This window comes from Cryptomeria japonica, chromosome 9 (genome assembly GCF_030272615.1).
Source record: "Cryptomeria japonica chromosome 9, Sugi_1.0, whole genome shotgun sequence".
NCBI lineage: Eukaryota > Viridiplantae > Streptophyta > Pinopsida > Cupressales > Cupressaceae > Cryptomeria > Cryptomeria japonica.
The window spans coordinates 85,280,759-85,296,981 of record NC_081413.1 but is presented as its reverse complement, the minus strand read 5'-3'; the positions used below and the strand labels follow the sequence as shown (position 1 = coordinate 85,296,981).

General features: G+C 35.3%; 1 protein-coding gene across 5 annotated transcripts in view; it reads left to right on the top strand.

The window, feature by feature from the left end:
- LOC131030212 (mitochondrial Rho GTPase 1) overlaps positions 1 to 16,223 on the top strand; it is an 80,401-nt gene that overhangs the window by 23,939 nt on the left and 40,239 nt on the right. For all 5 annotated transcript variants that reach the window (XM_057960932.2, XM_057960930.2, XM_057960931.2 and 2 more), the window contains 2 exons: positions 14,120 to 14,188; positions 14,530 to 14,585. In XM_057960932.2, coding sequence (XP_057816915.1) covers positions 14,120 to 14,188; positions 14,530 to 14,585 — 125 coding nt within the window. The remainder of the gene's footprint in view (positions 1 to 14,119; positions 14,189 to 14,529; positions 14,586 to 16,223) is intronic.

The window sequence follows — 16,223 nt, the reverse complement described above, 5'->3', positions numbered from 1 at the left end:
AGCATCAATAGATGTGTTAAACTCATCCTCTTTCCTCAAAATATGTTCAATATGATCTTTAGGGGAGAGAGAATTAAGGAAATTGCTTATTATTTCATCTTCTTTCTCTAAGGGATGCTTATGGGTTAGACCAACTTTAGGAGAAGGGTAAGCATTTATCATTAATTCATCATCTCTAGTGGGAATTTTGTTGGAAAAGGAAAGGCCATCACTAGGAAATGTAGGGATAATGTCATCTTCTTTCACAAAAGGATCCTCATGAAGGGAGCATTTTTTAGGAGCCACAAAGTCATCAAGGGCATCATCTAACAAAGCGTGATCATATCTATTAAAAGGTTTATCTTTTGATTCAAAAGGAGATATCTCTTCATAGAGGGGATCATTGAAAACAACCATGTTACTAGATTTAGTGGAAGAGCTGATAGGAATGTACCCTTGAGAGGAATCATTCGACTTATCTTTCTCATCACAACGAAATGGCATAGTAACAATGTTCATAAGTTTTTGGTAAAATGAAGGTTTGGTATATTTAGGTTTCAAAAATTCATCTAAAGCTTCATCTAACTCATAATCATCACAAATATGAACATCTTGCAAATAAAAATCTGACATTTTGAAATTGCATAAAATTTAAACACACAATGCAAAGAAACACACTTTTTTTTTTTTTTTTTTAATGAAAATGAAATGAAAACACACTAAATTTAGATCTAGATCTAACAAATGCAATGCAAGAGGAAGCAATGATAGATTCACGTCGGGTTTACCAAAATGTAAAGTGGAAAAAATCGCGATCGAACCCTAGTTGCTCTCCCCTCTTCCAACTCTGAGGAGAGAGAAGGGAGGTTCGCTAGGATTCGATGGTTTTTTCACTTAAGGGAGAGACTTTACATTCAAAAGAGGGGTTGAAACTCATAAGATCCAATCCCACACAATGTAAGATTGGATGCTAAATGAATTTCAAGGGTTAGGAAAGCGAGGCTACCCTCTTTTGTAAAGAATGTTGTTAAGGAAATTAAGCTAGGAATGCATAGAAAGTCATAAAGATTCGCTTATAAACTGAGTTAGGGATATAGGATGAAGCTGTGGACCTGGAATTAGCAATAGAATGTCGATACGGCGCTGTCCTGCAAATTTGAGCAAAAGTTGTCGGGACGATGGCGCCCGGCGCCACGGTCCTCCGAAAAATCCGCGAAACGAAGTGGGATCTGTTCGTCTCTGCACAAGGATTCCAGATCTTCAATTTCAGTCGCGTACCTGCAACCTACACACAGAAAAACGAAGACGATTGGGGGGTTAGGGATTAGGGGTTTGCCTTTAGGTTAAACCCCGGTTTTGGAATTAACCAAGAAATGAGCAAGTGCTGTAAATGTAAATGACTGTAATGTAAAACAAGTACTAATACCTTGTTCTAAGGATGTTTGTATCCTTATGTGCGAAGGTTTAGATGTTGTTGTTTGTTGTATGTTGTAGTAGCATGTAGTAAGTGATCTCCTCTTCAATGGTTGAATCCTTGACTTGAATGCAACACTTAGCCTTGAATGGAGACTTGAAATGATCAATTGCTTGAATGCTTGAATGCTTGAGTATAGTTTCCACGCTTTTTCCGTCATGTATGTGTTATCCCCACTTACCTCATGAGAGAGGAAAAATGTAGTTTATATACTTGTCAATTAGGGTTGATAGACTGATTTTCCCGACCTTAGGCTGACCAGGAAATATAATTTCCAAATTGCAAACAAAAAGACCCGCAATCTCCTTAGGAGACCGGGCCCAAAATAGGACCCAGGGACCAGGGCGCTGGGCGCTCTGGTCCCACCTCCCGGGACAGCAGGGTGCAAGGAGGTTCAGGCCAGGGTGCTTGAGAAATGCAGTTTTTGGTGTCGTGAGCAAGTTTCGGGGTCTCCATTCAGGTTGCGTGTTGCGTCGCCATCGTGAAGACCGAAATGCAGTCGAAATTGCAAGTCTCGCAATTTTAGAATGCTACATTTAGCCCCCACTTTAGCGGGAGTATGTATACTCATACTTCCGGTAAAGTACAAGGAAACAACATTGAAAGACTTTCACCACGTCAAGGAGGCAAGATACACCAAGCCCCCAGTGGACTAAGGATCTCACGACTTCGATTGACAAAGTAAAAGGGAAGATCACGAGGGAGAACCATGACTGTCAGTAGTAAGGTTCCCTCACTATGAGTCATGCAAAAGAAATACCAAAAATTTTCAAGGTAAAGCTAAGTTTGCCAAGAAATTTTCAAGTATCTTTGAAAGGATAGACAGGGTGTATGCCCCCCTACGTTAAAGCGATTGCACACGCCTCAACGGGGGTGATTGTTTTAACGTAGTGATACACATAAGAAATGAGAAAGGAAAGGAGCACGTTATCGCAAAGATTTAGCCCCCAAGTGTGAGATAAACCCAAGGATAATAAACACAAATACAAAGCACAAGGTGACTTCGCTTTCCTCGGGGTCAGTATGCTGTATGATAAGTCATGTATAGATATCATATGTATGTATGCATAATTGTTCTTCATTCCCCAATCAAGGAAGGTCACCTAGAAGAAGGGAACACATGTGTCTTTTGAGTCAACATGAGAGAGACCAAAGAGATCTCAATGCTTTGCATCGTCCTCAAGTAGACAACACTAAGGACGACAAATAGAAGAATGAGAATAACATATAGAAGAAGTACCAAAAGAGAGGGGGAGAGAATCTACTATGCTAATGTAACTAGTCTAGCATGTCATCTACCCCCCGATCTTGCTGATCAATGTTTCGGGAAGGCAGGGAACACGCTAGAGGAGGAACATCCAACACAGCAGATGGAGCTATCACAAGATCCAAACAAGGGCTATGTTCATGTTCCAAGCCACATTGTTCTTGTCTAGGAGCTAGGATAAGTGCTTTAGAAAATTCATTAGATAAATGGTTATCAACATCAACAAGTTCATATTCACTATCAGAAGCAAGAGGAGTAACATTTTCATCATGAATAACATTTTCATCTATATCATCATCAAGATTTATAAAAATAGGATCTTTAACTCGCACAGGATCAAGACCATCATGCATCTTATGTTTAGGAGATTTAGGCTCAATATCCGGCTGAGGAGAAAATGGAATAATGCTTGTTGAAGGTGTTTTTGGAGATTGTAAATTTTGAGAAGCAGCTGCTTGAGCCCTAAGACGACGCTTTCGTCGGCTTTCATGTGCAGAACGATTTCGTCTAGTCTTAATAGGAAGTGTAGAAGATAGAGGAGGAGGAATGTTCTCATCCTTATCACTTGGGTGTTTAGGTTGTGGTCTCTTAGGCTGGATAATAGGAGAAGAAGGTGGTCTCTTCTCTCTATAAAAGGCAGGAGGAGGAACTGCTCCATATAAAGGAGGAATTTTTGGTTTAGGAAGAAGACCAAGTCCATCATGACGAGGAGGTATAGGTCTACTTTTAGAAGGTTTATTGGGCATAGACATAGTCACATCCGTAGGGACGGGTTGGGAATCTTCTTGAGGAAAGACATTAGTTTTATCTTTCAAAGGAAGAATTTCCTTCTCAAGAACGATAGGAATGTCAAGCTTAGGTGTTCTAGGTTCACTTAAAGATAGGATCATATCTGTTTTCCACTTTTGATAAGATTTAAAAAGATGATCACTTCGCGGAGGAAGAGACTGGAATTGTTTAGGCCAAAAGTAATCAATAGGAACACTAGAGGTTCTTTCAGCTGGTTTAAAGAGACTATGATTGACAGTAACAACTTCACCATTATGGGGAAATTTCAAACACTTATGTATAGGAGAAGCAATAGCTTTCATGGAAGATAGCCAAGGATAGCCAAGCTTCACACGAAATTGTTCGGATGAAGGGATAATAGCAAAATTCACATCAAGGGATTTGTTATGGACCTCAATAGGTAATGTAATAGAACCAATTGCAGGAGAAGAAAATGCATCAAATAATTTCACAACCACATCTGTTTTGTCATAGATCACTTGATTCAATTGCAAAGTAAAAAGAAATTCTTCAGTAATAACATTAACCATACACGAAGGATCAATAAGCACTCCACGGCAAGGTGTATTCTTGATTTTATGTGGTACAAAGTCTTTCAAGTAAAATTTGAGACACCATCTTTTTTTTAGAAATTGAGTGATCCTTAATTGCTTTGGTTATAGAAATGTTCAATTTTGTTGCAATGCATTGAAGATCAAATAAATCACCATGATGCACAAAAAATAAAATAATACAAGGTACCGAGCTACTTGCTATAAATACATATATTGATTTGAATTGGTTATATAATAAGTTGTGAAGTATTAGTATATATAGTAGATGTTTAATCCACTTTAAACATTTTACTTCTATAAGTCAGTCCTAGGTCATGTATGCCAATGCCATTATCATTCAAATAATAGATACAAGGTTCGCCCATATTAATTATACATATATGATTGTCATTAACTAAGCCGGGCCCATGCCAGGGTACAAATATGGGCTCAACTTATCTGCATTTATATCACATCAGTTTAACTCATTGGGTTTTTAATAAATATCTCTAAGGAGTACTTGAAATGAGCCCAAGGTTGTTGGAATTGTTCCCATGCCTCTTTAATATTCTTAATGAGGAGTCTCATTCTTCACAATTTCTCTCACAAGAAACAGCTTGAAAACCGTGTTTGATATGCAAGTCTCCAATTACAAAAGTTTTGTAAGATTTATTGAAAATCCAAACACAAGCCTAGATCTAGATGTGTATGGAGGATTACAACGGCCAAATGCAAACATACAAATAGTCTAGAATGCAAATATCAATTAAAAATTAATATGGAGAATATGAAGAGATAAATATTAAATTGATTAGTCAATGGAAGAAAGAGTTACAATATGTAGTCTTTAAGTTTCCAAATCGGATGAGGATGAGGAAGAGGTAGAAAACCAACAAAAGGGATTGCTTTGATTAAATTTCCAAATCTAAGAGGATAATGAAAAATAGAATCTCATGAGAGAAAATGATATGTACTCATTTATACCATTCTACCCAAGTAATAAAATAAATCACCTAATAAACTTAACAAAAAGCTGTAATTAAATAAAGTGCAACTTTGGAGAAAAATATAATATGAATGGTTTTAAACAACTAGGCTTGATTAGGTAGCCATGTACAAAGACGATGCCCCTCAAATGATGAGGAGAAAATCTGTAGGACAAAACTTCTTGAAGAGGATGAAAAGAGACCATGCATCCCCTTTTCACGTATTCTCCTATGCTAGTGGTAAATACTCAACATAGAATGCTGAAGATGGTGCAATATTGCTGAACAACATTCCTCCCCTTGGGAAGATTCAAGGTGAAAGAAGCATGCAAGATATCTTCCTATTTCTAAAAGGAATATGAAGGAAGAAAGATGTATGATGTCTCTTAACTTTGCTCAAGTGTTGCTCCAGGATTTCCAAGCCAATGCCAAATGGTTATAAATGATCATGTGGAGAAAGAACAAGAGGGTTTGAAGGTGCCCTCTTGACATCTATAAAGAAAATGATGCAACTCTGTAGGAGTTAACATTAAAGAAGAAATGAATACCCTCAACAGTGTCCTCCAAGTCTGCAAGATAGAATTCACAAACGAATTTGCAATGTCCATCAAGTATTCACCCCAAGTAGTTGTATTTGCAAGAAGATGAATGAGATCTTGTTGAACTAAATCACTGGTAGCCCGTAATGTCTCCTTTTGGATATTCTTTAAATAATAGAATTCACAGAAGATATTATACTAGTTTTTATCAAGGATTGCAATCTATATAAATATATTCAAGTCAACAAATCATAACACAATACCGAAGTTTATCAAGTCATGAATTCCTTGTTAATACCTTGCAAATCTTCCGAGCTAAAAGACCCCATACCTTACTCAATAGGTGATGAAACCAAGGACTCCATCCCTAGTTTGTCAAAGTTAGGAAAATACCTCATCCTTCTAAACTGTTTTAGCTTGAATGATGCATGAATGGTTGATGTTTTAATGATTGATATTCAAATAATTGAGGTTTGTATAATTGTTTGATTGATTGATAGTTGTCGAATGATTGAGGTTTGTATAATTGTTTGTTTGTTTGATTATTGTTGAATGATTGATGTTAGTATGATTAATTGATTTGATGATTGATGGGATGATTTTATAAATTTTTTCTTGAATGGATTTCTGATTTTTTATATAGTTGAAAGAATTGATATCTGATGATGAATTCTTGAATTGATGATTCTCTCTTCATTCATCCTTCGTTCTTTGCTTGAAAGATTGATTTGCCCTTTATTTCCATTTCTTGAATTTGTCACCATCCTTCACAAGGAATAAGTCACCACCCTTCATTGCCACCTTTGGGAATAATAATTTATTTCCAATTGATTTCCTTCATTCGCCATTGATGACTTATGGGTGTCCTTCTCAAATGAAATGATCTCCCTTTTATTTTCATGTTTGGGGGAGTCACAACTCTTCATTTCATGCCTTTTGGCCACTCATTAGACTTAATTAAATTTTGATTATATTATATTTTAAATTAAGCTGCTATTTAATTATTTTAATATAAATATTTATTATTAAATCCCATTTCAAAAAGGGGACATTATAGAGCCTCATTTGAAGCAACACTAAAATTTGAAGAGGTAGGAGGAAATGGAATATTGAAAGTCTTTGTTGTGACGTTTTCACACATCGCCCCATTTCAAATGGGGACCCCCACTTTTTGCGTGGTAGCATAGTTGTTTTAGCTTAGTCGTTTAGTTTGGCCATAATTTTGGTTTCTTTAATCTTTTGCTTGTGAGAAGATGTAGCGCCTTGATTTTCAGAAGGTGGTCAAGTGAGGTTGTCATGTTTCATGTTTGGAATCCATGGTGGAGCATTAGGATTGAGTTTTTGTGTCGGGACCCCCACTTTTTGCGTGGTAGCATAGTTGTTTTAGCTTAGTCGTTTAGTTTGGCCATAATTTTGGTTTCTTTAATCTTTTGCTTGTGAGAAGATGTAGCGCCTTGATTGTCAGAAGGTGGTCAAGTGAGGGAGTCATGTTTCATGTTTGGAATCCATGGTGGAGCATTGGGATTGAGTTTTTGAGTCGAGATAGTGGAGAAGTGCAACATATTATTGTCAAGCCAGGAAAGTTGTCAAATGTGTCATGTTGCAAGATTGTCAAGAAATGAATTCAATGAAGTCTTGATCATTTGAAAGGTTTAGATGGAGCAATCGGTCGAGGAATGTAAACTATTTCTAAAGGTGGACTTCAATAAAAAGAAAAGTGTGGATGAAACTAAAAATTCCATGAAGTGGACCAATCCATGACTTGCTAGAATCTAGGCCTCACCAAAATCCATGACCAACAAGAATCCACGACTTGTTAGAATCTAGGCCTCACCAAAATCCATGACCAACAAGAATCCACAACTTGATAGACTTGGTGGTGAGGAGAGATGAAAGTTGCAATATCAAGTTCGACCTTGGAAGATTTCCAAACTTACAAGCAAAATGCCTTCAATGATAAGGCAAGCAAGAGCTGAAGCAATCAATTTACTTCATGAATCAAGGGGACAAAATCAAGAGCTGAAGCAATTGATTTACTTCATGAATCAAGGGGACAAAATCAAGCTATTTATCCTTGGATTGGAGGAATCCATGACTTCCCTATGAGATACAAAATTTATACTTGCCTTGGAGAATTCCACGTCTTCTTGGTGAAGGGCACACGTTTTCCATGAGCTGAAAGAATCCATACCCAAAGGAAATATACGAATTTGTGAAATCCACTAGATTGTGGATGGATATGAATGGTAGGTTGATTGGGGAGGAAAAGGAAATTTGCAAGGTTAGCCCTATTTGTGTTTGTACCTAACACTCAGACCTAAACCCTAAGGGACAGACCTAAAATCAGACCTAATTGGTACTTTAAACAGACCTAAATTCGCTGATAAGCAGAGCAGAGGTAATTAATCCAAGTCTGAATTGGATGAGGTGAGGATTGGGGGGTTTCAAGCCTTTATTTATACCCTTTCCAATGGTAAACAAAAGAAAAAAATCATTGTCCATCTGTATTGACAAAATGGAAAAGCAATAAAACAATATTCAAATAAACACTGCCGACTTGTATTTGTTCATAATCGTATGAAATTAGTGCTTTGAACTTGTCTTTTGACCTTCTAAAACTTGCTTAAGGTGAGGAAATCCCAAGGTCAGCCTTTAAGGGAGAAGATTCAATTTATTTTAAAAGACAAAATAAAATATCCTAAGCTAGCCGACCTGAATTTGCACTCAAGTAATTCATTTTCAAACACATTGTGCAAGTTGTCCTGAATGAATTCAAGGGGTTAAGAGGCCTATAAGATAGAGATCAAATTGTCATTTCAAACATCATTTCACTCTAAATATCAGGCAAATTTCATCAGCAAAGTAGAGAGAACATCAGGGACAGCAGTCATTAAGGCAAATTCTGTTTGAATTTTCCAGTAAATTCCATTAGTATGTATGGCAAATGAAGGCGAATTTCTGCCATGTTGGGGCAAATTTATAAATTAGACACAGTGCAGACCTGTGAAGGCTGATTTGGAAGCGACTTTAAGGGCATTTTTATCATTTTCATGAGCAGAAATGATGTGAACTTGAGGAGACCAGATTTCATTCTTTAAAGTTAGAACTAAAGCAAGCATAGCGAAGTGCATTTTCAAGATTTGCATTTTCTGTTTGTTCAATGTTGTTTCCAGACTGAGAGGGGTTTTAAAATTTTCTTTGTCTTTCAGATTCAAAGCCAGTATCTCGGTACACCATGGAGATATTCCTATATCGATACAATGATCAAGGTCAAGTACATTAGGCATAGACGTCACAAGGTCCACATCAAGTATTAACATCATGAAGGAGGATAGGTGATAGTGATCAAATCAGATAAGATGGTGCAATTCGGGAATATCTCTTGCCATCATCACATTCATCAAGGAGCAATTCGAAATGTCGAGTATCGGGAGAAATTGCTCAAACACAAGCACTTGTGATGATCTACATGATGGGCAAGCTAAGGTGGCGCCTAATAATCATCAACCCAATCACATCATTCCAAGTCAAAGCATCTGGATTCAATGTATTTGACTTATCCAACGAGGATAACTACCACATGTGGAGGCACAAAGTTCGATTTACCTAATCTCATTCCTTGTTGGTGCACATTCAAGGAAGGACATGTGTCAAGTATTAAATGTAATGCAATGTTTGTTGTAACTAAACCCTAATTAGGGTTTTATCTTGTAATCTTGGCCTTTGATTTGGATATGATCCTGGCCATTCATTTGTAAAGAGAAGTCTATATAAGGCTTGCTCTCCTAATTTGTGAGGGTTAATAGATATTAGAAGGCAGTTAGAAATAGAGTAGAGTAGGAGAAAAGGAGATTATTGCCAAGACTTGGTTGCAAGAAATATGTTATTTTCATTGAAGATATGGTGAATCTCATGTGTTGATTCAACATGTTACATGGTCTCTACTTCTCATTTGTTTTAATGTTGATTAGATGGATGGAATTTATTGTGGATGAGTCATTGTGAAACTCTAAAGTTCATACCATTTACAATTTTTTGAATTTAAGTTGTAGTGCATGGTTGGCCTAAACTCTTAAAACAATTTTAACTTCGGTTACTACTTACTCATTGATATGCACACCTTTGATGGTATTGATGATTGTTGGTGGTGATTGGAACATTACTCGCTTTCCTTAGAAGATTGCACTAGCTTTGCCTAGTTGTTCCTTGCATGGCGAAACAAAGCATGGTTGAGTTTCACTAAGACATTCATAGTTTCTTACATTCTAAGAATAAATTAGTCTCTCTAAACCCTTCCTCCCTTTTATCCCTTTTTCATTTGAGTCAGTTTAGGAGAAAGCATCACAAGATTGCAATATCCGATGATCAAGTTCCAATCACATTGAAGGAGTTCTAATTGAAGCTCAAGTATAAACGTAAGTCCCCCTATGATTCCAGCAAAATCACATCAACACACTGAGTCTATCCACTTATAAAGTCAAGACTTGGCTATCGGAACCATGGAGTTGTCTCTTGTTTGATCACATAGTGTAGCATTTGAGAGGTCTTTGTTCAAGAGAGGATAGAATACTTAATATTTTATTCTGTTGCATGCTGTCATAACAAACACATCAACAGTCTCTAGAACATCAGTCATTAAAAGGACTTGAAGATTCAAATGACCATATTGTACCTCCTCAAGATGTCCAGACTAGATGCTTGAGTGAGAATTGAAGGAACATCAAGAGCAAAATGTGAGGTGTATAATCTAGATTGATCATCTAACTTCCCAATTGCACCAGTATCTCTGCTTTGCAAATTTTGAATGATCACAAAATCTGATGCGAATTCAACACTCTTACCTGTCCCACTGTGTGATCTGATAGATATTAATGATATTTGTTGACAATGATGGTACATAAAGGACATAATTGAAGGATCCCTTACCCATGTCAATAGACCCTCCCCGACAAACATGCATATACATGTTATCCATCAAGATTTTTGATGTAGAACAATTCTCATATTAAAAAAATATAGTTTGAGAATTAGACATGCGATGTGAAGCTCCACTAGCAAGGAGCCATCTTGACTCAGAATCTGCAACTGCAACAAGTGCTTGCCCTTTTTGTGTTTTTGAAGACATCGGACCCACTGACATAGTTGAAAGCAATTTGATGTTATTCTTTTGTAAAAGATGCTTCAACTCATCAATTTGTTTTGATTTATATTTGTGTTCATCATGCCCTACTTTCTTGCAATATTGGAGAGTGGTTGGTTGGGAGGGAAGAAGAGGATGGTGTCATGTTGACGTCAGTAAAGGAATAATTTAAGATGTTGCCATACTATTCTATAATGTTGCAATATTCTTAAATCTGCCGTCAATTTCCTGCAAATTTGCTTTCTTGCTACAAAACCACCTTTGAATTATTTGGAATTCCTCACTTTAGGCCGGAAGCTGTTTTTTGTATGAAATTGTGATTTTCTAGTGACGAGCAAGGGAAACATGGTGTCATTGAGATGGTAGTTGTTGTTGGTGGCTGCTATATGATGCCATTGGCTGTTTGTACAGTGTTGTGATAGTTTTTTGCCTTCTTTTATTTTGTGAAAAATCTATTTTGCATGTTGTATAGTACAGTTTGTCATATGACTGAGAAGCAATTTTTTTTTTTGTCTCATATTCCCATTGCATTGAAGCTAGACATATTTTATGCTGAGATCACATTTCATCCATCAAGCGCCAAAATTCACCTTCAATAAAAATCAGATAGCCTTGCACAATTTGATATAATAACTCTCCTTTAAAGGTTTGATTGAAACCTTTATTTTTGAAAGGACAAGAATCAGCTAAAGACATCAACATTGCTTTGATATCATGTAGGATTTAAAGAAAATCCAAATACAAGCTTAGATGACGACTATAGAAGATTACAAAATCTAATGCAAACATATAGATGGTGCAGAATGCAAATATCAGCTAAAATCCAACATTGTGAATATGGAGAAATTAATATGAAATTGATTATTCAGTGAAAGGAAAGACCTACAATATATAGTCTCAAGTTTTTAAATCTGATGAGGATGAGGAAGAGGAAAAACATAAAGAAGGAAAGGATTGCTTTAACTATGTCTTCATATCTGATTGGTAAGTAAAAATGTAGAATCCTGTAAAAGAAGGAAATAACATGTTCTCATTTATTCTATCCTACTTGAGTAATAACATAATTTATTTGAGTAAACTTAAATAATAAGGTGCAATTGAATAATCACACTAATTTTAAGGTGCTTCACAACTTGATTCACCAGGAAATAACTCCAAATTGATTGGCAGTTGCTAATATCAGTAATATGCTCCCTAGAGAGGGATTAGAAGATCATCTCACATAGCCAGGCAATCCTTAACTACAGAGAGGCCGAGGGTGCTCATGACAAGGAGGGTTAACTTTTCAACTTTGAGATGATATGCTGCCCCCTATGTTCCTATTGCTGCATTGGATGTGTTCATGCTCAGCACTCTGAATAGCAAATGTATATGTGTTCTTATCATGTTGTAAATGCACTCAGACCAATAATACACAAAACAACAGCTGAAATTAACTAAATAAATTTACAAAATACATGTAGCTATGTTGGAACAATGATCCATGCAACTTTGTGTAATTATCATTTAGTCCAATCATTCATATTATCAATATAAATTTATAAAACAATGAAAGTTGTAGAAATCACAGTGATCAACACAAGTAATTTATATGCATCAAAAAACTTAAGGCTTTATCCCAGGTAAATGCAGTTTGGGAAAAAATCCAACCGAAACCTGTACTTTATTCACTAGTAGGAATATAGAGTAGAGGCTCTTTTAAAGTTGAAAAATTAAATTGAATGAATGATTCAATAATCGGATAATCTATTCAACAATATACAAGTGTATATAAAGAGATTACAAGGATGACGTTCTAAATTAAGAACAAGTCGTTGAAAGTGAACTACTAAAAAGCTAAACGCTACATAAAGCTTAAAAGCTAATTAACTAAAAAGAAAAAAGCTAAATGCTAAATAAAGCTTAAAAGCTAATTAACTAAAAAGCTAATTAACTAAAAAGCTAAATGACCATTAAACAAGGAACTAAATATAGGTGACTAAAATATAATTAAATATTCTAATAGAGTGTGGATGTTATCTAAATATCCTGTCAACAATGGAAAGTTCTGCATGCAATCTTCTCATCTGCGTCCACTACTGATGATATGCACCAGGTAACAATTACTAAGGTATATTTTGAACTCCCAACATTCTTATTTTAATGTATAGTCTTGCGCTAAGATTCTCTGGTTCTTGAATTTGTTGTGAGACTTTGAAGTCTTGGGAAATATGCCACAAAAGACAAAAAATATCGCTAGGTCTGTGACTATTTTTTACGATTTGGACAATCAAATGAATGAATTTGTTTACTAATTTTTGGTTTGTAGGCAGACTAGGAGGTTATTTTCTCCAGTCTAAATTTCAGACTAGTAAGCATCATATGACTATGTTATGGTTGAAACTTTTTTTTTTTTGTCAAATTCAGGTAAAAAATTATGAAGTTTTCTCTAAAGTTTGGTTTGTAGAAGGATAAATAAGATTGTTAGGAATCTTAATATCAAGTTTCAGACCAATCCAAAATCATATGGTACGCTAAGACAGCCTGTTTAATCTGTATGGATTGGTATCTTTCGTTGCTTATATTTATCATTAGTGAGTCAAGGATGTAAGTCTTCTCGTATCTTTTTGAAACTTTAGAGTGCTTGTTTAACATGTCTGAATTCTATGTGTTAGATTTCATGGATACATAGTGTCTGTAGTAGATGGTAACTAACCACTAGTTGCCAACTAGTCATTATATGGCAGTTTGCTACCAATTCTTTCAAACCCCTGCTCAAACCTCTGTGGAATTATATGTCAAACTCATCAGATATTATATATGACACTGATAATTCATTGTTATTCTATTTCTGATCATTTTACTTGAATGCATATATAAAGAACTTATTAGTTTGTGGGACAGTCTGGAGCATCAGTTTATGTATCAGCAGGAGTCAAGAAACTAATGAATTTATACTAATTATCAATTCACAGGAACATAAGGAATAATGACATAGCTATGTCTTTACTTAAAAAATTAATACATTGAAAACACAACATCAAGGAAACCATCATAAGTCTTTCACAATTGAAGTCACCTTAGAGTTGAAGTTTGAGGTATTATTGTCATAATATTTGAACTCTAGGCTTATATTTTCCATGAGGATCAATATTTTGGAAGGGTATTAAGAAGGTCGAGAAACTTATTCAGCCATGTTTATTGGAAAATACCTTAATGCTTATTTACCCAATATGTGTGAGTCAGTTATAGCTATGAAATCCTAAAAATAAATATTGTCTTTCATATGTTGATTGGAAATCAAAGTTAGCTGATAGACATGGGTTTGGTTAAAGGGGGTTATTTGATGAGTGAATGCATTTTGGATATGTAATTTGCATCTTTAACCTTTTTTGACAAAGTTTCCCATTTGTTTTGTGACTAATTTTTGCAGAGCGTAGAGCTAACTAATGAAGCTGTTGAATTCTTGAGAGGAATATTTTTGTTGTTCGACATTGATGGTGTACGCTTTTGGAATCTCTACCTCTTCAATACAATTAAGTTTTTAGATTTTTTAAGAGCAAGCTGATTTTTCTTGCATCATCTTTTTTGTAGTTTAACTCTTTTATTCAAAAATTGCAGTTTCAGCAGCATCCTTTTCTGTTTCAACTTTCATGTTAACCCTTAATATTATTATTTAAAGCAATTATTAGAGCATCTTTGATTTAATTTATTGTCTATATAAGCTTTGGTCAGGGCTTCATAACAATCATGGTTATACCATGAGATGAAATCTTTACTAAGGGTATTAAAAAGAATGATATGTCTTCATATTTCTTAATATGTTCTTGAATGTGGCTTTAGGATGGTGCATTGCGGCCGCTAGAGCTTGAAGATCTTTTCTCAACAGCTCCAGCAAGGTAATATGATTTGAATGTTTATTTTGGGAGTCACATGGTATTCCATATTCATATCCTTTGAATGTTTAAACAGTTAAATTGACAGTAGCAGGAAACTGCAAATCTGAGTTACCAATATTGTGGTTACCATATTCTTCGTTTGTCAAAAGTGGTTGCATATCTTGTTATAGCTGTCATCCTTTTTTTGGATACCTAGTTAAATTTGAATCTATGTTCCCAACAAGGACCCACTTTAAAAACACAAGCTCAGATTTTACTCTTTAATGATCATAAAGTGAAATTTTTGTAGTTATGTTTATTGGTTACTGGAAATGAGACAATAGCACATTCTATATGACAAAATATGTTATGTGATAATTCCTGGTGTTCATTATTAAGGCTTATAGGCATCAGAAGGTCACAAGTTACTAACCTGCACCCAAATATCTGACATGATACAAGATGGATATAGATATAGATAGTTGATACCTCTTTAGTGAATATTTTTCCCCATTGTTTATAATCTTAAATCTTGTAATATAAATATGCACAAAATCAGGGTACAAATTCCAAGTTTAAACAACTATATGCACCATCTCAAAGTTCCAATCCAGTTTCACGGTCTTTTTGTTTAACAATTAAGTATAATCCTAAGTTTGTAAACCATTACTGTATTTATTTTAAGCTAGAAGCTTACAACAATGAGTGTAGGATAACATTTTAAGGTTCTATAATTGAGTACATACACAACGACAATAGTTCAGTGTTATAATTTAACTTACAAAGTAATTATAGTTTTTTAACTTTTTATAATGCCCTACTGTGATATTGTTATAATTTAACTCACAAAGTAATTATAGTTTTTTAACTTTTTATAATGCCCTACTGTGATCAAATAGCAATATAATTTCCATTACAAAAATTTGCAAGTACAAGATGCCCAAGGCAAATTACAAGAATACTAAAATCAGCTGTGAAGGCATTTTATGTAGAAAAAAATCTCATCTAACAATTTCATTCTCTACTTCAACTCTACTTGTGGCTCAATGTTTGCCTCTTGGAATAACTGGAGCTGCAAAAATTTGAGATGTGGGTTGGGTATTGTTGGTGTACCCAAAGATAATTTATCCTCTCTTGAACAAAATCACCGCGTATGCTAAGATTGCTAGAAGATCATATAGCGTTTCCAAGGTTTCTTTTGTCAGGTCTTGGCCTGTGGATAAGCTCAATGGGCATTGTGATATGCTAGTAATACACAAAGGGAATTACGTTTGGTTCGTTCAATTCACAATGAAGGTTTAGACAATGAAGCTCTATCATTCGGGACTTGGAGCATGGAAAAAAACTGAAAAGGAGACAAGGGTTTAGAAGTTCTAATCTATTCCTAGGAATTCAAGAGATGGTATTGACCAAGTAATCTCAATAAGCACACTTTGCTTTGCCTCACTTAGGACAACTACACAAAGCGGATGCAATCTTCAAGGGATGTGCTTATGATTGGAGCATGGAAAAAAACTGAAAAGGAGACAAGGGTTTAGAAGTTTTAATCTATTCCTAGGAATTCAAGAGATGGTATTGACCAAGTAATCTCAATAAGCACACTTTGCTTTGCCTCACTTAGGACAACTACACAAAGCAGATGCAATCTTCAAGGGATGT